At 37.5% G+C, this 22,165-nt stretch overlaps 2 protein-coding genes across 2 annotated transcripts in view; one reads left to right on the top strand and one right to left on the bottom strand.

The window, feature by feature from the left end:
- Window positions 1-22,065, bottom strand: part of LOC112046480 (protein real-time) — a 70,144-nt gene extending 48,079 nt beyond the window's left edge. Inside the window, exons 1-3 of the mRNA XM_024083108.2 lie at window positions 21,727-22,065; window positions 3,377-3,526; window positions 2,193-2,324 (exon numbers count right to left, since the gene is read on the bottom strand). Coding sequence (XP_023938876.2) covers window positions 2,193-2,324; window positions 3,377-3,526; window positions 21,727-21,789 — 345 coding nt within the window. The 5' untranslated portion in view covers window positions 21,790-22,065. The remainder of the gene's footprint in view (window positions 1-2,192; window positions 2,325-3,376; window positions 3,527-21,726) is intronic.
- The window catches only part of LOC112046466 (rab GTPase-binding effector protein 1), a 449,904-nt gene that overhangs the window by 340,484 nt on the left and 87,255 nt on the right, over window positions 1-22,165 (top strand). The window lies entirely within an intron of this gene.

Genomic DNA, 22,165 nt, shown 5'->3' with positions numbered 1-22,165 from the left:
AATAGTTCTAAACGTTTCTTACTACGAGTACAGTAACATATTACAGTTTGCTAGTCTAGATAAGTATATTATTCTAAAAATACGTACGTACGTTTATTATGAAGATTAGCTTAAAGGTTTTAAAATTGTATATCTTATCTCAACAGGATTAGAGATTGCCAAGCGATATTGAAGTCCCACTGAGCGATATTGGAGCGACATAGGTCCTGCAAGCTCTAGCCCTCTTTATTAATGAGGAGATTTGCCCTTAAAACAAGTATTAATTTTAAGCCATTGTTAATTATTCTTATCGAGATGCGTGAAAGATGCATGCTTATATACTCGTAATGCGTGAAACGTACAAGGCCGCTAAAAGCCAACACCAGTGAAATGTCAAGAACTTACGAGTATCAACGCTAATAATTGTACCTACCTCTTTATATACGTTATCTATTGACACTCCGAGAGTGATAACGGAAGTGTGGCGGAGGTGATTTCAGTTTATCAGATAAATTTCATTAACAAATAAACATGGTATACGATAATTTGTACAAATATCGTTTTGTTTACTTTTATCGACATACACAAACTCTTGAAACCGTGCGAAATTGTTTTTTTTTTCACATTGTTTATCACAACCAATCAATCACTGCCTGATATAATGTCACACAGTAATCGAGAGAGGTGGAATAAATTAAATAAATGAAAATAATAAAATCCATTTACATATTTCAGGCATCGATAAAAAAATAACACAAACGAAATAATATTTATTTCAATTTGAACAGAGATGGTCTGTTGAGTTTAATGTGCAACACTGAACGGATTTTCATATGATTTGCGTTACTAACAGCCAGTTTCTTCATGTAAAAGTAGTATAAGTAGTTAAAAAACTTTATTTTTCAGTGAATAAGACCGTCACTTTTGATTTATGACGTCACTTTGACCGTTACTTGCGATGAAGAAACTGGCCGTAAGTTAAGCTTTGCTTGGAGTAAGGCATTAAAAATGATTTAATAGATTTTGGTTTAATATATAACATAAACAATGTCGCAAGGCATATGTTAGCTATGTTAAATGTACTCGTATACACCTAAACTATTACAGTAGCCATCAAAAAGCGCTCTTGTAGCAACATTCCCTAAAACGAAGTTATTTGCGAAGCTGAAAGCGTTGTAAATAGCTGCCGTGCGTCACAGCCTTACATGTTATAAAGAAGCAGACACACTGACGTAAATATATTTATCAATTTATTTATTATTTAATAAATACACTAACAGCCAGTTTCTTCATGTAAAGCTAAAGTAACAGTAAAAGTAGTAAGTAGTAAATAAGACTTTATTATTCACCGTCACTTTTGATTTATGACGTTACTTTGATTATTACTTGCGATGAAGAAACTGGCCGTTAGAATAGCAGCAGAAAAACCGACTACAAGTGCTACCATCTTTCACAGACTATACAATGTATGTTGTTGTAAAGTAATGGTGATAGTTAAAGTCGTTAACTTGAAATTAAAGTAGTAATATCAGTTAGACTTTAATGATAAGATTTCGATTGTACTTATCACTTGTTAACCTTGACTTGACTTGTCTTGACTGGACTTTTCAAAAGGGCTTTTAAATTAAAATCTACATGAAATAAAGTATTCTAGATATGAATTTGAATTGTTAAAAATAACATTTTGCTTATAATAGAAAGAGAGAAAGAAAATGTCTCTTTTCGCTAGTTTTAAGAATAGTATGTGCAAGTATGAGTATCAGCTGCGTAATGCCGGCCAAGATTCGTTGGTTAATATCACGTCAAGTGTGAACGTTGCCTAAGGCCAGCAAATTGTGTTACCTAAACACTATCGCGATATAGCCACGTGTTGGAAATAATGTTCGCTATGTTTGTTTTCCATTCACAAATAATAATGTAAGCAACACGAATACTTGGGATGCTTTTACGAATACTATTTTTTTGGGTTCCAATTCCAAACGTCCGAGTATAAAAAATGGAACCCTTATAGGATCACTTTGTCCGATTGTCTTTCAAAACCCCTATCACTCTGATTCTATGACTAACGGCTTCATTCGCTTTTCAATGCACCAAGATTTTTTTAATGCAGGAGGATACTTGGTGGACTGGTACAACGTTCTTTTTTTGGAAAATATCATGTTTTTTTCAGATTTACCATCGAAGCAGTAGGTAGGTACAGTAACATAACTTACATAATATTTACACTTCTCGACAACTCCGACCCTGGCGGCGAAGGTCTCGTTCGTGGCTTCGATTTCTAGCACTCTGCTCTTGAGGTCCAGGTGGTTCTTCTGAATGAAGTACACGTAATCCACACCGATCATCTAGGACAAACAAGAACAACTATATTGAAAGCTGAGGGGGTTCATGGTGGCTTCAGCTGGCCCACTTTAATATAGTCGCGTCATATTAAAGTGGGCGGATAATTGAGCCTCTGAGTATATTATTAAACTCCGGGCTAGTGCTGAGTATTATTTCGATAGAAGAAAAAGTTCTTAACGTCATGACCCGGCTTAAGACTTTATTTTAACCCCCCAACTTGATAATGGTCGATGCAAATCTCTATAGGCCTGTAATTTAAGTGTTATACAAAGACTCACTACTCGAGCTTATTTATGTATTTTAAAAGAAATTTAGCATATATTTAAGATATATTTTACTGAATAATTCCCGTAAAACTCTCCATTTAAATAAGGTACCTAATCCACACCTAAATCATGTCAATAATATCCAAGTAAATCACAGAGGTACCTATTCAAACATATGTTATCACAATAGCCCCACGGTTATAAAGTCGGGCTAGATACTGAGATGTTCTAAGTCCCTTGGACTATAATTCCGTTGGACTGTTATTAGCCCGGTCAAATTAAACCAAAAAATAAGAGTAAAGTTACCTAAATTCCCACCAAGCTGAAAATCGGTAAGATTGTTTAAAATATCATTAAAAACAAAATCTGAAAGTTCCCTATCTTTCCCCTGTAAGGAAATAAAAATATTCAAGGTCAAAGGTCAAAAAAATGAGTTTTTCGCGATTTTCAGCAAAACTGTAAGTTTTATCATAAAAATACCTTAGACAAAATTGTAGATATACCCTAAAAAGATGATGATTGAGATGATTGATGAGCAGCAACTGAGGTTCGAGGAAGACAAGTTAAAGATGGGGAACTTTCAGATTTAATTTTTAATGATATTTTAAACAATCTTATCGATATTCAGCTTGGTGGGAATTTATGTAACTTCCAATGTTTAAATTGATCGGATTATATTATTATGGATTATGATTCCGTTGGAGTATTTTTCCGTTACACTATACATACATATATGGCGGCTGGGGAACCGCATCTCGTATGCCTGACATCACATACGCCTGTTATACCTTCTTCAGCAAATACGGCGCCTCGACGTTGAGCTGGCACTTCCTGGTGGTGTCTCTCTGCGAGTCGTCCGCCGACCAGCTGTCCTCGGTGATGACGCACTCGATCACCACCGGGATCTGCGGGCAGCTGGGGAACCGCATCTCGTATGCCTGACGACAAAATACGTCTATTACTAGCAGCTGGGACAAACCTTGACATAATATACGAGTGTTTGTTGCATTGAATATTGTTGAACTTTTGTTTTTATTTTATGAATTCTAATGTACAACATCATCATCTCCTTACCCTTATCCCACTTAAGTGGGGTGGGAAAAATATGTCAATCTTTTCCATTCGTCTCTATTACTCGTCAACTCATCATCCACTCCTTTTACACACATGTCCTCTTTCACACAATCCAACCATCTCTTCTTTGGCCTTCCTCTCCTCTATGTCCTTCCATTTGCACATTCAACATTTTTCTAGTAATATGACTTTCCTCCCTACGCATTACATGTCCATGCCAAGCTAGCCTTCTACTCCTCAATTTTTCTGTCACTGGCGCCACCTTCAGACTTCCTCTTATATACTCATTCTTATTTTATCTATTCTTGTCACACCACACATCCATCTCAACATACGCATTTCGTTCACATGCATTCGTTTACTATCGGTCCCTTTCACCGTCCAACATTCTGATCCATACAGCACGACAGGTCTTACAACCGTTTAACCGTTGTCTAATGTACAACAATTCTAAAAATAAATACAAACGTCAATAAAAAGAAAACGTTTCTGAACTTGATCGCTACACTGCTTAAAAAACTCATTTTGAATTTCAAATTCTTCCTGAAGTGATTTGCGCGTAACACACATTCTTAATTTTACACAAATTCAATAGGAATTATACTAGAATTGATTAAATAAATTATATGAAAAACTAGAACTCACTGATAGAACCTGATTCATGAATATTTATTGTGGAATGATTGAACATGTACTCAAATTCCATTCATTCAGTAATAACAATAAATTCATTTCGAATCGTCAATCTATACGAACGAGTATGTGCAATAGAGAAAGAGGATAAAGAGAAGTGTGTAATACGAGACGCTGAAATAGAGTCAAACTCTACGTCAAAGATACTTAACTTTAAAAATATGCTATTGATAACACTAAAAGTTACGTCAAAAGCATGAGTTTGTGCTCAAAGTTTGCACAACAGTTTTGAAGCTTGTCCGACCAAGAGTTTGAGTCAAACTTACATATAGTTTCGAGCGAACTTTCCGAGAACTTTCCCATAACTTGGAAATGTTAGAGATATGGAATTCTCTCGGATAATTTATCTCTATTCATCACCCTCGTCCTAAATAATAGTTTAGGTACTTAACTTTTCTAGGACAAAAGGATAAAGAATAAAAAGGATGAATCTTCTTGAAGGTTTCGTTATAATATATGAAGAAATTTTCCACCAAAAGTATTATTCGTATAACTGTAATAAATTATATGGAAAGGTTAACATATCTCACTCTACTAATAATAATTTTGTAATCTCTATTCGCAAGCAGATCTTCTATCGAATTTTACAACAAAACCTATGTATTAAAATGTCTTCCATTTCTCATGTTTTTATATAGGTTTCTTATTGGATTTTTTTTTAATAATAATTATAATAATCGACAGACCAAGCTGACGGTCCCGCTGTTGTTAAGTGGAAAACCCATCGCCCATAAGCTATTAGAGTAACGCTTTACAGCAAGCCAACTCACTAACTTTGACGTTTGTTACTGGACAAACGAAATTTAAAAACAAAGTATTGTTAGTAATTCTTTAGTCACTTGATTTCGTATTCACAGAAACAAAAATGTCATCCGGTGTCTACTGACAACACTTCGTGGATATCGTAGAGTAGGTAGATGTATTACCCCAGTGCTATTTTGGTAGAAAACGGCTTACGGAATACGAAAAATGCGGTTGTTATTGATTTGATGTTAATTATATTATGAATTAGCCGACAGGACATGCAAGAAATACACAGTACCGACCTATATCCACCAGCTCTCCTCCCACATATAAGGAAAATCAAACCCGGGACACGTTCACTTTCACCGCTGCGCCAGAGGTCGCGCTAGGGCAATATACCCTCTCGCTGAGACCTTCGTGAGGCAATACGCTGAGCAGCGGCCTCGCACGCCGGATATGAAATCGAGATTGGCCAATGCCTTTGAGCGCGCACCGCATCACCTGCCGGCTGCCTTTGAGTTTCGGGAATCACGATTACTGCGGATATCGGCGGCCCAAGATATTGGCTTGCGCATACTAAGGCTAGCCGCGATAGCCCAGTGGATGACCTCTGCCTCCGATTCCAGAGGGTGTGGGTTCGAATCCAGTCCGGGGCATGCACCCCCAACTTTTCAGTTGTGTGCATTTTAAGAAATTAAAATATCGGTGAAGGTGAAGGAATACATCGTGAGGAAACCTGCATACCAGAGAATTTTTTTAATTCTCTGCGTGTGTCAAGTCTGCCAATCCGCATTGGGGCAGCGTGGTGGACTATTGGCCTAACCCTTCTCATTCTGAGATGAGACTCGAGCTCAGCAGTGAGCCGTATATGGGTTGATAACGACGACGACGACGACGACGACGATACTAAGGCTAGCCGCACACTTGGTTATTGACAGTAGTAGTAATAATCGTGTGTGGAAGCACCTTTTTCTATCAATCATATTTGTAGTTTAGTCGAATTTTGTATTTTCATGGTCTCTCTGACTCAGTATTGATTGCACCGTCTTATAATAGACGATTAAGTCCTGGGTTCAATTCACGTTAATAGCAGAAATTGTTCTACCGATTTTTAACCCCCACGCAAAAACTCTGTTTATGTGCCGTTGTGTATACTCGTAGCTCTCGAACTGATGAGCTGATTTTCATTTACATTTCAAGCAAGGCCGCCATATGTAAAGTAAAGTTGGCCCTAAATAAATAACGATCTATACTAATATTATAAATGCGAAAGTAAGTCTGTCAATCTGTCTGTTTGTTGTGCTGAATTGCTTCGATAAATTTTGGTATAGTGATAAAGGCTGCTTTTAGTCGCGAATATAAAAAGAGAAGTTGGTAAAATAAATGTTGAGAGTTTGTATAAAACATTATCTTATTGAAAAACATGTCGTCACCATCATCATGAGCAACACATATTCGGCTCACTGTTGAGCATGAGTCTCCTCTTAAAAAGAAAAGAGTTAGGCTAATAGTCCGCCACGTTGGCACAATACGGATTGGAAGCCTTCACACACGTAGAGAATCAAAAATTCTCATGTATGCAGTTTCCTCACGATGTTTTTCCTTTAAATTCTTAAAATGCACATAAGTGAAAAGTTGGAGGTGCATGCCCCGGACCGGATTCGAACCTAGACCTTTCGAATCGTAGGCAGAAGTCATATCCACAGGGCTATCATGGCTCACAAACACATGAAAAACGTATGTGGTGGGGATCTAACATTGCATTGGATGCAATATAAAAATATACAATATGTTTATGTATATTATCTACGACAATCAGCCAACAACAGTGCGAAACAACAACACTCGCAATGTTGTTGCGCAATACACGCTCTCAGTCGGCTCGACCTGCAAACCTTGGCATTGCCCGCGCGGAGAAACTCCAGACCAACCTCTTGACTTTGTACTCGACACTCCGTTTATTTTCGTTGGCAAAACTCATACACACTAATACCTACTCGTAAGGAAGGAGTTGTAGCTTTTCTCAGTAAATTCAATAAATAACAAACAGTGTGCTGCCTTTGAAGCTGTAGAGTTTATTTGTACTTATAATGAAAGGGTGTGTACTAGGTTAGGCTTTTAAAGTTTAACATTTTCGTCGCTTCAAATTTTTTAATCCATCCATATCGCAATGTATTTTTAAAATTGTAATAAAAAAATCTAAAGTATTCCAGATATAATTGAGATACCCACCAGTTATTTGACCATTGCTGCGTTTATTGACCAGAGTTTTGTGAAGAATGCGCCAGCTTAGGCCACCAAAATGTGAAATAGAAAGTGATCAAAAGGACGTCGGCGTCATCGTGTAGGTACGTGAGAGGAAATCATAATTGCACTTCAAAATTACACGTACTCGCACGTGTATGTACCCAACAAGAACCTGCGCGTGCGTTACGCGAGGTCACATGTCTGTAATTAACCAATCGCATGCTTTATTCATACATCTTTATATTATGTTAGGTATATAAACTGCCTCCTTGGTCCATTAGCTAACCAAAGTGGCTACAAATCATGAGGTTCGAGTCATGTATGCATAGCATGCGGCCAACAACAATCAGTGCAACAAGAAACATAGACAACATGTCTACCAATTGCCGCGGAGTAGTCCCAGTTCAATATTTTTCGTCCCAACGCAATGAAACGATAATTGGTTGACCATTTGTCTATTTATCTTCACGAAAATGTAAACCCCTTTTTTGAGTTTTCTTTTTCCAAGATATAGTAGCATCCCGTACATAGTAGCGAGTGTATAAAGCAACTTCCGAATAGTCTGTGTTATCCTGGTACGTTCTTTGGAGCTTTTATCTGGGTACTTACTATAATTTTTATTTTCATTATTCGATTTTCTGATGGATGTTAGTGCCGTAGGCTCCTTAATGGGACCTCAGCGGCGTCACTGGAGGGTTTGGCGCAGAAGCACCGCCTGATGGGGCCCGAACGCAGAAGCAGAGTAGATGGGCTGAACGACTCTCTGAAGGCGTCTCCTCTGAGATCGTTCGGGAAGGGTGTTTTGGGGTGAGTGTATCAGTCCGGGCGCCCCCGAACTTACTATAAGCCGCACAAAAGAACTACAGCCCGACTCAGGGATCGAACCCATTACTCACTATCCGTAGCCCAAAAGCCACTACACCAAGAAGGCAGTCAATGTTACGTCGGCAATCGTGACCGTGACCAAAGCGGGGAATACTGCCACAATACCAAGAACCGTAGCATCTTGAAAACAAGTTTTCGACACAATATGTTTTTATATTTTACCGCCAATTCGCAGAAGATTATACCTATGTCTACGAGGATAAATATTTTACCAGTCGCCATTTTTCGCACGGCCCCAATCATAGCCAAAGGCCATGAGTCTCAGACCTCAAAGCGAATTTGCTCTGCGCTGTTAACGTATTCGAGCAACAAAAACAGAGTAAATAAATATTTTACTGAATTTCATAGTGTGTCTGCAAATATGGCGAGTATCCAGTACATTTATTAGTTAAACCTGTGGTTAAACGCTGTGAAACAGACGTATGGCTGGTATCAAAGGTTTGATATTATTAGACATGTCACTAGCGAGGTAAAACGGAGGCGAACAATAGTGGCTGATTGTCTTAATTTTATTTAATCGCATTGTAAACAACGTAAGTTATTTATACAAAAAATATTATTTTAATTAACATAAACGCACAAATAACAAAGATATTAGTAATTTTGTTTCAACGCCCATACAAATCTAACGATCAGCGAGCCAACGACGTCACTAACTCGTGCCATTTTGTATGGAGCGTTTTTCAGGGATCCGCGGCAGCGTCGCAAATCTGACCCTTTAAATCCCTGTAGCAGATACCCAGTTACTTTGACAAAGTTGCTTTACTATTAGCATACTCTTTATTTATATACAATTTAAAAAACTGTCATCATCCATATTGTGGACGTTGAAGATTAGAGGAAATAAATTACTAACCCAACCGCGTCAAAACTACTAGAACATCGGACAAATACTATAACGTACGTCACATAAATGTTTTAACTTTTTAGAACATTTTGTGGCGGAGCTCGTCCGGAGAAATACTACCACCATGCCCACTTCTACCGCCAAGTAATGCTGTGTTCTGGTATGGAGGGCATAGTTGCAAGTGTAATTACGAGCAGACTATTAACACCGTAGCGACGCGTCAGATTGATGGGCATACTTTATAGAACGTATCCTTTGCATGACCTGCGAAGTGTTGCTTTGTGTATAGGCGACAGTTTGCCACTTACCATTAGGTGGGCCATCTACTTTATTCATCAAATATGTATTTGTAGTCGGATAAAAATAAAATATATCATTTTGTTTCCGAGTAGGTAGATAGGTAGGTGGAGGCACCCGTAGGATGAAGCCTGCAATAAAACCCACTCGCATGTTACAAAATGGTAAGCAATATTGATTTCCAATGGAAGAGCAGCCGAGGGTGAACCGCGCCGTTTGCTCGCGCCATGTCACATCGCTTCACATCGACTCTAATGATGCCGGCTATTATAGGACACGGAGACTGATCTATCCTTCTATATGTACGATTACCTACTCCTATATATGATATCAACGTCATATATAATGCGGTATAAAGTATATTAATATCATATCCCACCATCTATAAATAAAACAGAAGCTAAATAATAAAAAAACATTTGCAATAAAGCCTCAATAGTTCAATGTGGGTGTGGGTTCGAATCCGGTCTGGGGCATGCACCTCCAACTTTGCAGTAGTGTGCATTTTAAGAAATTAAATATCACGTATCTCAAACGGTGAAGGAAAATATCGTGAGGAAACCTGCACACCAGAGAATTTTCTTAATTCTCTGCGAATCTCTCTGGTTGATAATGATGAAAAGGGCCGGACACATGGTAAATGACATTTTGTCAATTTATTCGATGTTTTAATAGGTTGATAATAAAGACCAAAATAGTGAATAGGCCAACTGTCCAACAGTGGATATCTATCGACCGATATAAACACAATAGACGAGGCGGGAATCGAACCTATTCTATTTCGTGAGTTAAACAGTCTAGAAATAGCAAGTAAACAAAGATTAATTCGCTAAGCGGTGTTAGGTGTAAACAAATCTGGCGTGTCAACGGAGGCAGTAAGAGGATTACGTGTCAGGGCTTACGGCTTAAGGACTTCAGGCGTTAGGCGCGACAAATCTACTTCAAGTTAAGGTACAGTTCTAAACTTTAAGTTAAAGGTAGTGTTATAAGTTAAGTTAGTGTTTATTCTTGGTTTTCAACTTCCTACGCAAAGGTATTGTAATTTCGTAACACAATCTGTACTACTAATATTATAAATGTGAAAGTAAGTCTGTCTGTCTGTCTTTCTGTTACCTTTTCATGGCTAAACGGCTGAACCAATCAAAATGATTTTGGTATAGTAGTAAATGGGACCTTGGCGCAATACATAGGGTACCTTTTGACCCTAAAATAGAAAATAGAAGGGGATATAATAGGGCTTCAAAGTTTACATTGATTTCCACGCGGATGAAGTCACGGGCGTCCACTAGTATAAATATATATTATTGAAGAGTATGTCTGTGAATTCAAAGTAATTGTTTTCTCAAGTGATGATAGTTATTGCATTATTATTTACAGCCTATTTTATAGGTCTTCTACAGCGCTAGGCCTAAAAATATAATTACGACCGGAGAGACAACAGGCGTAGGATCGCAGGATATTGAAAAAAAATAATTATTTTCAATATCCTGCGATCCTATAATCAAAAATATCCCTACTATTATTAGTAGGGATATTTTTGAAATATGACCAACATTCCTCATTCCTAACACAGGGTAAAGAAATGTTAGGAATGGGTACCTACGACAAAAGTTCAAACCCTAGACTTTTCGAGTTCGAGTCCGACCTTAACCGTCTATAACTAGTCCCACGCATAACGTATGAGCCTATTGTCTCGCTAGCAACCTGCTTGGCTTCCTAAACCGGCGCCAATGACCGACAAAGAGGTTTATCTGCGACCAACGGACGCCCGCGACTTCGTCCGCCAACGGTCCGCGTCCAATACTATCCTATGCATGCTATCGCGGACTTTTTTTAGAACCTTTAAAAGGGATTAATTTCACCATACTTGTACGTAACTTTTAACCGTTTACGCAGCGCAAGCAACGAAAGCTCTGAAAAAGAAATATTTTTACCCGTAGTGTTTTTATATATAAAACTCTCACTGCTGAGTTTTAGTCTCCTCTCAGAGCAGAATTGGCAAACTTCACACACGCAGGGAATTAAGAAAATTCTCTGGTATGCAGGTTTCCACGTTTTCCTTCACCGTTTTTATATAGCCTATAACCTTCCTCGATAAACGGACAATCCAACACAAAAATATTAGTTCCTGTGATCAGTGCGTTCAACCAAAAACACAAACAACCAAACAAACTCTACAGCTTTCCAATATTAATTAAAGCTAGCCACTCACGATCCAAAACTCATCGTGTGTTAGCTTGGCAAATTCATTCGTAACACTCCCGATGGTCCACGTGGGCCCTGAGGTAGGTAGCAATGCCCTGCACGTACGACTTCATACCCGTGCAGTCCTCCCATCTGCCCCGCGCGCACTACTTCACACCCACGCAGCCATTTCCCCCCGTCGCTCGCTTATCATAAGAGTGTCATCAACGAATTTACTAAGCTATAGTTGCGATGTGCATAACGGCTCAACATAAAGCAAAAATCGCGACCAACACACGGTCAGTTTTACCGCACATCATGCCGGCAGCGCTGCAGGCTTGTGGGTATATCGGACCGTGGGTGGCTTCGTTATTGGATGATGTTCAGGAACTAGGCGGCGCTGCGGTCGCGGTTGTTGTTCCAACAATCAAAATAGGTGACCTACTTTAGAGGTCCGAATTTGACCTAACCTTCTGCTTCTGACCGTCGACGTAAATGTTGTCATTACTGATTTTATATTACAGTATTTATAAAACAAAATATTCAACTGCCTCGGTGGTCCAGTGGTTAGCCTATGTGCCTTCGGATCACGCGGTCCCGGGTTCGAGTCAAGAATTGCTAAAAAAAAAATCAATGCCTCGGTTATCACATCAGCCGTCAGTGCCATTTATTATAGTAATGATTTTTAAAGAGCCAAATATTATGATTTCGCCAACCCGGACCCCTTGTATAAGGAAGTAGTCCGGACCTGATGAATCGAAAATACTACTAAGTACCTACCTGCGATAAACAAAAAAAGAACTAGTTACACAATAAACTTTATTTAACGATCGTAAATAACAAATCGTACAAAACTCTTCTAGTTAAAGTAAAGAAGTCCTATTCGGTTGAGTAACTTTTAGACCAAGATCCTCGAGGAAATTTTGAGTGCTACTGTTGTTTTTATCATTGTAATTTTTTTACAGATTATATCAGAACATATAATATAACCTTAAAAACATTATTGGTTCTACCATTATGGAATATGACACGAGAATTTACATTTTCCTTATTTACAATGTTGATGATGATTTTACGCAAAATGTGCGTAAAATCATCAATAATAAATACCATTGCAGAAAACCCGAATAACAACAAGTAATTGCTATATTACAGAACGTGACGATGCATATATTATATGTGCCTAACTGCCTAGTACATGTAAAACGTTCATTTCAACAGTTTTTAAAATTAGGTTACAACTAAGCAATTTAAAATTGGCATCATTTATTAAACGAGCTTACATATCGGTAACAACTCTACCCACTTTAATCAAATTTTGTTATTAGGTATGTGTCTGTCTATGCGTCGTTGATTTCCGACGATAATAAAACATTTTTTAAGTATGTATTTACAATTTAAAAATTCTGTGATAGTATCTCAAAATCAAAACTACGTAATAGCTTTGCAAGTACCTATCGTCGCAGACAAAACGTGATTTCACAAAAAACCGCCAATCAAAGTTGTCTGAACACCTACTATAAATAAATTACTAAGTGCAAGAAAGATTTTTTGTCCAGAGTTATTTACAATCTTACACCTGTAATTAATTTACTCCACGTAACAGTTTGGGTTACTTTAACCTCTCCGGTCACCTCGATGGTTCCGATCAAGCTGATACTCGTATATTATGGTTTGGATCGTAATATTTATGGTACAACCACAGAAAACACATGGTACAACCAACAACTAGTGAACGGGGACGTCCACGACTCTGCGTTAAATTCTGTTTCCTAGATCCTATTTATCTCATGTAAATCGGTTTAGCGATTTAGCCGTGGAAAGGTAACTAACAGACATACAGACAGGCTTACTTTCGCATTTATAATATTAGTATGGATAGTACGCATGAGCTCTATAGGTCTAAAGTTCAAGACAATATTCTGAGCTCAGACTTTCAGAATTTTGGGCTAGTCCGGCTTCAATAAAAAGCAAATCCTAGTTAAAGGTCAACTCAGGTCGACCCACTTAAGTATTTGAGTAATCAATATAATATCCAACAATCTACTTACCCTGAAGTGGGTGGGTAGACAGGGGGATAATGAGGGTTCATTAAATCAGTTATAAATAGCCAACGACATTGGGCTACACGTAACGAGGTACCATCATGGGAATTACTTACGGTACAATATGTTTAAATACTTGGAAAATATGGCCCAGACTTCTCCGCGTTGAAAAAAATGTTTTTTGGATATTTACTCGTCGGAGTCGGGAAATAGAAATATCCGTATCGGGGATCGTAATCTAATTTAGTCAGGGATGATTTCTGGTTCGAAATGGCTCCTATAATATCGCACTAGTGTTTGTCAGGACGAATTAGGATAAAAGCTTGTTTCTAAAAATTCAATCTTTTTATTATAAAAACAGTATCCATGCATGAAATAAATAACAAATCCCTAACCAAAGATTTCGTGACCAAGAAATTGGGATTGCAAAATCCCAATTTCCACCAAAGCACTTAAATGTCAAATCAGTGCAAGTGACCATCAAAGCACTTAAATGTCAAATCAGGTCGGTTGATTTCATATTCTGAAAACTGAAAGCGACCAAGTTTCACAATACAGAGGCATGAACCATCCGTTTATTTCTTAGTTAGGTATACTATGATGATCAAGCACACCAATTTCGCTAAATGTTACTTATGAGATTTTTCCCTAAATGGATATAATTATACATTGTAAGCGGATACAAGAAGCTAAGTACAGGTTACGACGGAAGGCCTAAAGGACTTTTAAAAGTCCCCCAATTAAAAGTAAAATCCAACCATTTACCAGTAACATTCCTCTCGTGTCGACAACTTGGATAACAAGTTTTTGAGCAAAAACGAGTAGGTACTTACGAGTAACTTGCCTAAGTATCTTGCGCAAAACATAACCGCTTAAGAATTACCTCTTCATATCAAAGCGTTCAATCTGAACTTGATAGTGTTATTTTTAACCGACTTCCAAAAAGGAGGAGGTTCTACGTTCGGCTGTATGTATGTTTTTTTATATTTTAATTTGATTGCAGACGATGAATTTAAATATTTTAGTTTTATATTGCCAAGAAATTTAAGGACAGTACATATCATAAAGCTTACTTCTCAGCCTTTGTGAGCCCTCGTAAGCAGGTCCTTGACTCTTCACATAATCGACTCAGCGTCACTCAGGCCATTTGTGAGGAAATTCTAATGCTAACTAATAAATTATAAATGCGAATTTATGTTTGTTCGTTACGTTCACACTTCAACCACAAAAGTGATTTTAATAATTGTTTCACCAATGGAAAGCTATTAATCAGCGAGTTACACATAGGCTGTCTTTTACTTCCGTATTTCCACGGGAACGGAACCTACGCGGGTAAAATCGAGGAGCACATCTAGCTTTGACATAAGTAGGTATATAGTGAATATGATTTACATACAAACAAAGGAAAAATATTCACGTGAGATGCAAAAGAGAATGAAAAAGTTATTACCTACTTGAATACAGTTATTACTGTTCCACAAAGATATTAATGTTATGTTAGATGTGTTACTAGCGCATGAAAAATGAGATGCTCAATAGAGGAAATTTATAGTCAACTCAATGTTAGTTGTGATCAACAACAAACGTTATTTAAACAAATAATATAGAAATATCATCTACAATGTCGAGTTGTGTGATCAGGAAGTGTAAAAACTATAAATACATAAATATATAATGGAATTAAAGACAAAGTTTTGCATGTGTGCGCTCAGTCTTTTAGTCTATTATTCCGATCACTTTTTGCAATGATTTTGTAGGGACATAACCGATCTATAGTATAACATTATCATTGCTGTTTCCGATTTAATATCTGCCTATATTAAAAATACTTGGAACTCAGAATTCCTTTCACCTAGACTTGGGAAACTCCGTCGCTATTCGTAAGCCAATATAACTTAAATCCGAAGCCGTCTTATCTGCTCGTACTTTCAGTTTTAATACTCTTTTTGGCTGTTTCTAGCGCTGAATCAGTACACAATGGGTTTCGCCAACGTCGAGTCCGTTTTAATCTTATTTGGCTTCAACTTTTTGAGCTGCAATGCGATCTCGCGACTTCCAATAATGCGCCAACTAAATTGCTGCTGCAAGTACGATACATCTAGCAAATACCTATTTTTTTTTTTTGCAAAACCGTCACCATGTCTGTCCATCTTAATAATTAAAGGCGTAAGTAATATTACTTTAGTAAGTGTTACAAATTGAATTATTTAGTGGTCGATAACATTCAAAATCGCTATACGAAACAATCTTGGTATAAGGTTAATAGCCTCAGAGTACGAAATATCAAAAATTATGGAAGCATTACAAATTTATTTTCTTTCATTTAGGTCAATGATCTATCCAATCAAATCCAATGGTAGAAACATAATACCTACCTACATTTGAAAAATACTAAGAAAGTTCATTAAAAAAATAAAACCTAATGTATGTAAATGTTGTATGGGTATACATACAATTTTGTATATTTCAAATAGGTTTAGTATGTGGTTTAGTTTACTAGCACATTTGAAATATGACTTCTTTTTTTTTTGACTATTAGTCAACTATACTACAGGTTCGAGAGGCAGGTTCAGCATGTACAATGTACATACCAATTCAAAATACATATTAGATGAAAGGCAAATAAAACCGAATTGCATATAGAACGGTGTCGATTAAGAAATTGAGGAAACGCGCCATCAAAGATAAACGTTCAACGGAAAACGAACGCCGAATACGATAGCCGAGCAATTTGTCTGTTCGAATTACTCTTGCGGGAGATTGTGGTTTGCAGAACCAAAGAGGGTATTATTTTTGTGCAGATTCTTTACTTCAATTCAATTCAATTCTTCTTAATGGCTTTCATTTGTGCCAACTGGGCACGGTTTATCTCGCCAGTGTCGAGTAGATGGAGAAGGCACGAAGGAGATTGTTCAGTGAGAGCTGACAAGTTCAATTTTGAGAATCTACTAGATAGTTACTATTACATAATATTTTTGTTAGTTCCTAACCTATAACAACACAAATAACATATATTAATATTAACAAAATATTTAAAATAATTTACATAGTATAAACATATATTACAATTTAATCTTATTACATTCTACATATTTACATAAAAATCTACAATATGGACTAAACACAAACATTAACAAACATTTAACACTTAAAGGACGAGGGACTTTTGGGGGAAGAATGTCATAGAGAGGATGAAGAAGTCTGGGACAGTTAAAAAGGAGATGAGTAACAGTGCCTTCATCCAAACCACACTCACAGATAGAGTTATCCCTAATCCGGAGCTTGTTTAGATGCACAGGTGTACATGAGTGACCAAGACGCAAACGAGAAATAGTTGTAAGAACCCAACGTTCAGTCATTTTTTGAAAGAAAAACCAGGGACGTCTTGGTATATTTGGTTGGATAGATGAATAATGTTTGCCTTTCACCAATTTTGATTCATTCCAGAAGGACTCCCAAGATCTATCCAGATAAGTTTTAGCCAGGGCAGTCAAGTCTTGCGAAGAATTTGATTCTTTACTTATTATTATTCTTGTACGTGAAAGGTTCGCGCTTTTGCAATCTCATCTTATGGTAACTATTTTAAATAGTAATACTTATAATAATTTACGGACGAAGCTCTAGCACTGACATAATGGTTCTGGCTCTGATAAGCAACACTTCACAGAGCATGCAAAGAAACAAGCCATTCTACAAAACGCTTCTCCGCGTCCATCAACCTAAGCCCTAGGTGTTCCTTGTATGACTGTAATTACCAGCAACCATGCCCTTCATTATTTTCTTTTGAAATATTTAAGTACGTTCTCAAACAGATCTTGCATGTCATATATTTCGCAAAAGGTTAGGCAAGCACGCTCCACCGTAGTCTGCCTCTTCGCTTACCATTAGGCATGATGGCCAAGATCTCGCCAAAACAATTTAAAAAACGGTTCAATGTTTTGCTACAGACCCTTAAAATGGCAGTGATGAATTGTAGCGTTCTCTAGTTTCCCCTACAGAGATTTGTCTGTGTCAAAATCAGACACCAAGCTTAAGCCCTCATTCGGAGGAGAGGTATTTTAACGGACGTTAAAAAAACGTATATCTAATATATAAAATTCTCGTGTCGCGGTGTTCGACATTGAACTCCTCCGAAACGGCTCGACCGATTTTGATGAAATTTTTTGTGCATATTTAGTAGGTCTGAGAATCGGCCAACATCTATTTTTCAAACCCCTAAATGTTAAGGGTAGTCCACCCCTAATTTTTTTTTTTATTTTAAAGTTCATATTAATAATAATTAGAAAACGGGGTAGGGGTAGGGTAGGGTAGGGGTAGGGTAGGGTAGGGGTAGGGTTGGGGTAGGGTAGGGTAGGAGTAGGGTAGAGGTAGGGTAGGGGTAGGGTAGGGGTAGGGTAGGGGTAGGGGTAGGGGTAGGGTAGGGGTAGGGCAGGGGTAGGGCAGGGGTAGGGCAGGGGTAGAGCAGGGGTAGGGTAGGGGTAGGGTAGGGGTAGGGTAGGGGTAGGGTAGGGGTAGGGTAGGGGTAGGGTAGGGGTAGGGTAGGGGTAGGGTAGGGGTAGGGTAGGGGTAGGGTAGGGGTAGGGTAGGGGTAGGGTAGCGGTAGTTGAAAGTTTACATCGAGTTTCACGCGGACGAAGTCGCGGGCATCCGCTAGTATAAGTATATAAAAAAGTATATGAAGATAAATAAAGATCTATTTCCAACGCCCAAAATTAAGAGTACAACACTGCCCAAAAAAACGTTTTAAAAACGCTGTTGAGTAAACATATACTAGTACTTAGGAATGTATTTGTTGTATTTGAACGCTTTTTTAACGTCTGTTGAAAAAACTCTCGTGCGAATGAGGACTAAAGCGGACGGATTGCTCATATTTTCAACTTGGCTTCAAATTAGTTTTTATAAATACACTAGTGGAAGCCCGCGACTTCATCCGCGTGGAATTCAGTTTTTTACAAATCCTACGGCAACTATGGATTTTTCCGTGATGAAAAGTAGTCTTTGTGATAATCAAGAGTGAAATATATTTCCAGTAGGTGACGCCGCGCGGTTTTACCTGCGTGGTTCCCGTTCCCGTAAGAATACAGGGATAATATATAAGCCTTCCTCGATACATGGGCTAACATTAAAAGGATTTTTTTCAAAAATCAAAATCAAAATTCATTTATTTTCAAATCGGACCAGTAGTTCTTGAGATTAGCGCGTTCAATCAAAGAAACAAACAAACTCTTCAGCTTTATAATATTAGTATAGATACATAGATGGTATTAATTAAGCCTTTCTTAGCTAGTGAGTCTGTCTGTGCTATCATGACTTTAACGAATGGACACATTATGATGCAGTCTTTTTTTATGTATTTGAAAGCTGACATAGATCTTACTTGTTTAACTAACTAACATAATGTTGAATATCCGCTAAACATGAAACCAGCGGTATTCTAATATGGAATTTCTTATAAAAAGGTATAAAAGTCGTTTTTCTAGCTAAATTAACGTGTGGGAATTTGCGGGAACTAGTGACGTATTGACCCGGCCAGGGTTGAAGGTCAACAGACTAGCCAGACTAGACAGATTTTTGCAAAAATAACCTTTAATACCAATTCCCAAAAATTGTTGAGATGGCTTAGCAATACTAAATTACTTAAATTAATCTACCAGAGAAATGTGAAAGTAATCACTTCAACCTAGGTATATATATAGATAATATATGTATATAAATAGTTAAATAAGTAAAAGGCGGTTAAACTTCCAACCTATTATAAATCTGACTGAAGGTTAAATCTTAGGAAATAAAAAATTCATTAAATACACCTTACATTTATTTATGTGTATGTAGACATCTATTTACAGCTATTGAAAAGCTTTTATTTAACATAAACTGTACTACCATTGTGTTACATATTTAAAAACTAATTTCATAAAATTTGTTTTTTATTTAATGACAAGTTATCTCTTGAACGCAATCTCACCAAATGTTCAACATTGTCTATGACAAGAGTACAAGTTTACTCTACCGACTTTGTTTATACACATCATTGTACCGGAACGCTAAATCCCTTGGTGGTGTGCCTTTGCTGTGGGTGATATGGGTAGGGTGGGCAATATACATGGTCGATGCCAAACCCTTTAGCCTCAATAGATTAATAGTAAGAGCGGTCAGACTCATCACCGAGAGGTGGTTGTTCAATCCCTGCCCCTTGGTCTATATTGTCGTACCCACTCTTATCACAGTCTTTACCAACTTATATTGGAAAAATAAATTGGTCATATTTAAAAAAAAAGATATGGCAAATATTCTTTATAAAAAAAAACTTTAGTGGCCAAGAACTGAAAAGGCCCAGGAATGAAGAAGAAGAAGAAGAAGCCTACCACCAGACCAGATCTGAGGCAATTTAGAGACAAAATATCTTAGCATTCCATGGATTCACCGTGCGGGTGCTGGGTCCATCGTGTGGCAGAGAGAAAATCCCCAAGCAGATTACCGGACTTGGTGTAGGGTTAAGGATGTCCTTGACAGTTAACTAACACTCCCCTTCTTCGCTTATATAATGACCTAAAGTTACCCAAGCTGGGAACAGAACCCTGTTGAGGAACCAGAGCATTACCACCATTGCCAGAGAGATTACCAAACTGAAACTTTTCTAAGATATCATTCATAGACAAACAACATAATAAGAATGTTGATGAACAAAGTCAAACAAGATATCAGCCTTACCACTGCCTTCTGTATCATTTGTAAATGAGATAAGAACAATAACTGTCGCAACATTGCACACAATGTTTTATATAGCTGATACAAAAAATAACAAGCACACAGATTAATGTCATTGACCATGCTTTAGTTTCCTGGTCAAGAATACATTTATTTTTTAATTTTTGATGCCATCTCATAAGTTTCTTTTTTATTCCTTACGAGTTAGCCCTTCACTACAATCTCACTTGATGGTAAGTGATGATGCAATCTAAGATAGGCTAACTTATTACGAGTTGGATGAAAATCCACACCCCTTTTGGTTTTTACATGACATTGTATTGGACCTCTAAATTGCTCGGCGGTACGTCTTTGCCAGTATGGCAGTAGATAAAGTGAGGTCATTGTTATCAACCCATATTCTCACTGCTGAGCTCGAGTCTCCTCTCTGAATGAGGAGTTAGGCCAATAGTCCACCACGCTAGCCCAATGCAGTTTGGCAGACTTTACACACGCAGAGGATTAAGAAAATTCTATCATATATAGGTTTCCTCATGATGTTTTCCTTCATCGTTTGAAACACCTGATATTCAATTTCTTAAAATGCACACAACTGAAAAGTTGGAGGTGCACGCCCCGGACCAGATTCGAACCCTCAAATCCTCCAGAATCTGTGGCAGAGGTCATAACCACTGGGCTATTACGGCTCGTAAAAGTGAGAGTGCAGTAGGTTAATTAAATATTGTAAATAATCACTAAAAGAGCAGCTCAGTTTCTAGCTGGCTCTTTTCAATAAAACCTACTATATAAGCCTTAGTCTTTACAATAAACAGACTTACTGGATGTTAAGGAATACCCATACCCTGGTATACCAGCTGTTTATTGTTGCTTTTCAGTCCACATTCATTATTAGCCTATTTTAATGTACCACAACAGGGCCAAGCTTCACTCCTTTTAGGAGATATAGAGCGCAGAGACACCACACTACTCCGATTGAGGTTGATGGGCTTAAGGTGATAATGTTTTTTCAAAAACTACTACCAGATGTTACTATTACTGGGACTAAAGGCTTAACATGCTCTCAGAGGCATGGTGGTGTAAGGTAATATGTATAGAAATAATTTTTGTTTGATTAATGCAATACCTCTACAGTATATTGCTATCTCATTCACAACATGCCAAAGTGATTATCTGAACAAATTACCTTCTCTGCTAGATTGAACTCACAACTAATTATGAATAACAGTCTTTAGTTCTTTAGAACATTTGTATTTGTGTTTGTTTATATCTCTTTGTTGTACGTGTGGAATTTAAATTCAATTGGGACACTTGAAAATGTTTACGATTGCCTATTTGATCAATGGGTCGTAAACCAGTTCCAAAGTTGAATCACCTGTGCCGAATTAAGTTGTAAGGTACATAAACTTGTACTTACGGCCATCACCATTTCGAAGGGGTACTTGTGTACCCTCACAGGGGATACGTATTCTTGAACCATGATTGCAAAGTTCCAATTTGTTTTTTAAAAACAAACTAATTGTCTTTAAAGAAAAAAGGATTTGCTCCTTGCTCTAAATTATTTACACTACAGTCATTGTGTTCCAGAGTACACTTCTACGATTGGCCGCTTTAACTAAAGAATAATGCCTAACTCGCTACAATTTACATCACACGAAAATAAACGAGTAAAGAAATGTCAATCAAACACAAAACGCGAACACGAAACCAAACGCCAACCCGTAGCGCTGACGACAACTACAAAATGGATAGGATATTTGTACTGAAGTTAGCAACAAATTACAGACGTTTGACTTTTCCGCTGTTAGAGTTGCCATTCATATTATTACCATTTCTCCCAACTGGTAATAAAATAT

This window comes from Bicyclus anynana, chromosome 14 (assembly GCF_947172395.1).
Source record: "Bicyclus anynana chromosome 14, ilBicAnyn1.1, whole genome shotgun sequence".
In the NCBI taxonomy this organism is placed as follows: Eukaryota; Metazoa; Arthropoda; class Insecta; order Lepidoptera; family Nymphalidae; genus Bicyclus; species Bicyclus anynana.
Note: the sequence above shows the minus strand (reverse complement) of the source record. Positions and strands in the feature narration are given on the sequence as shown.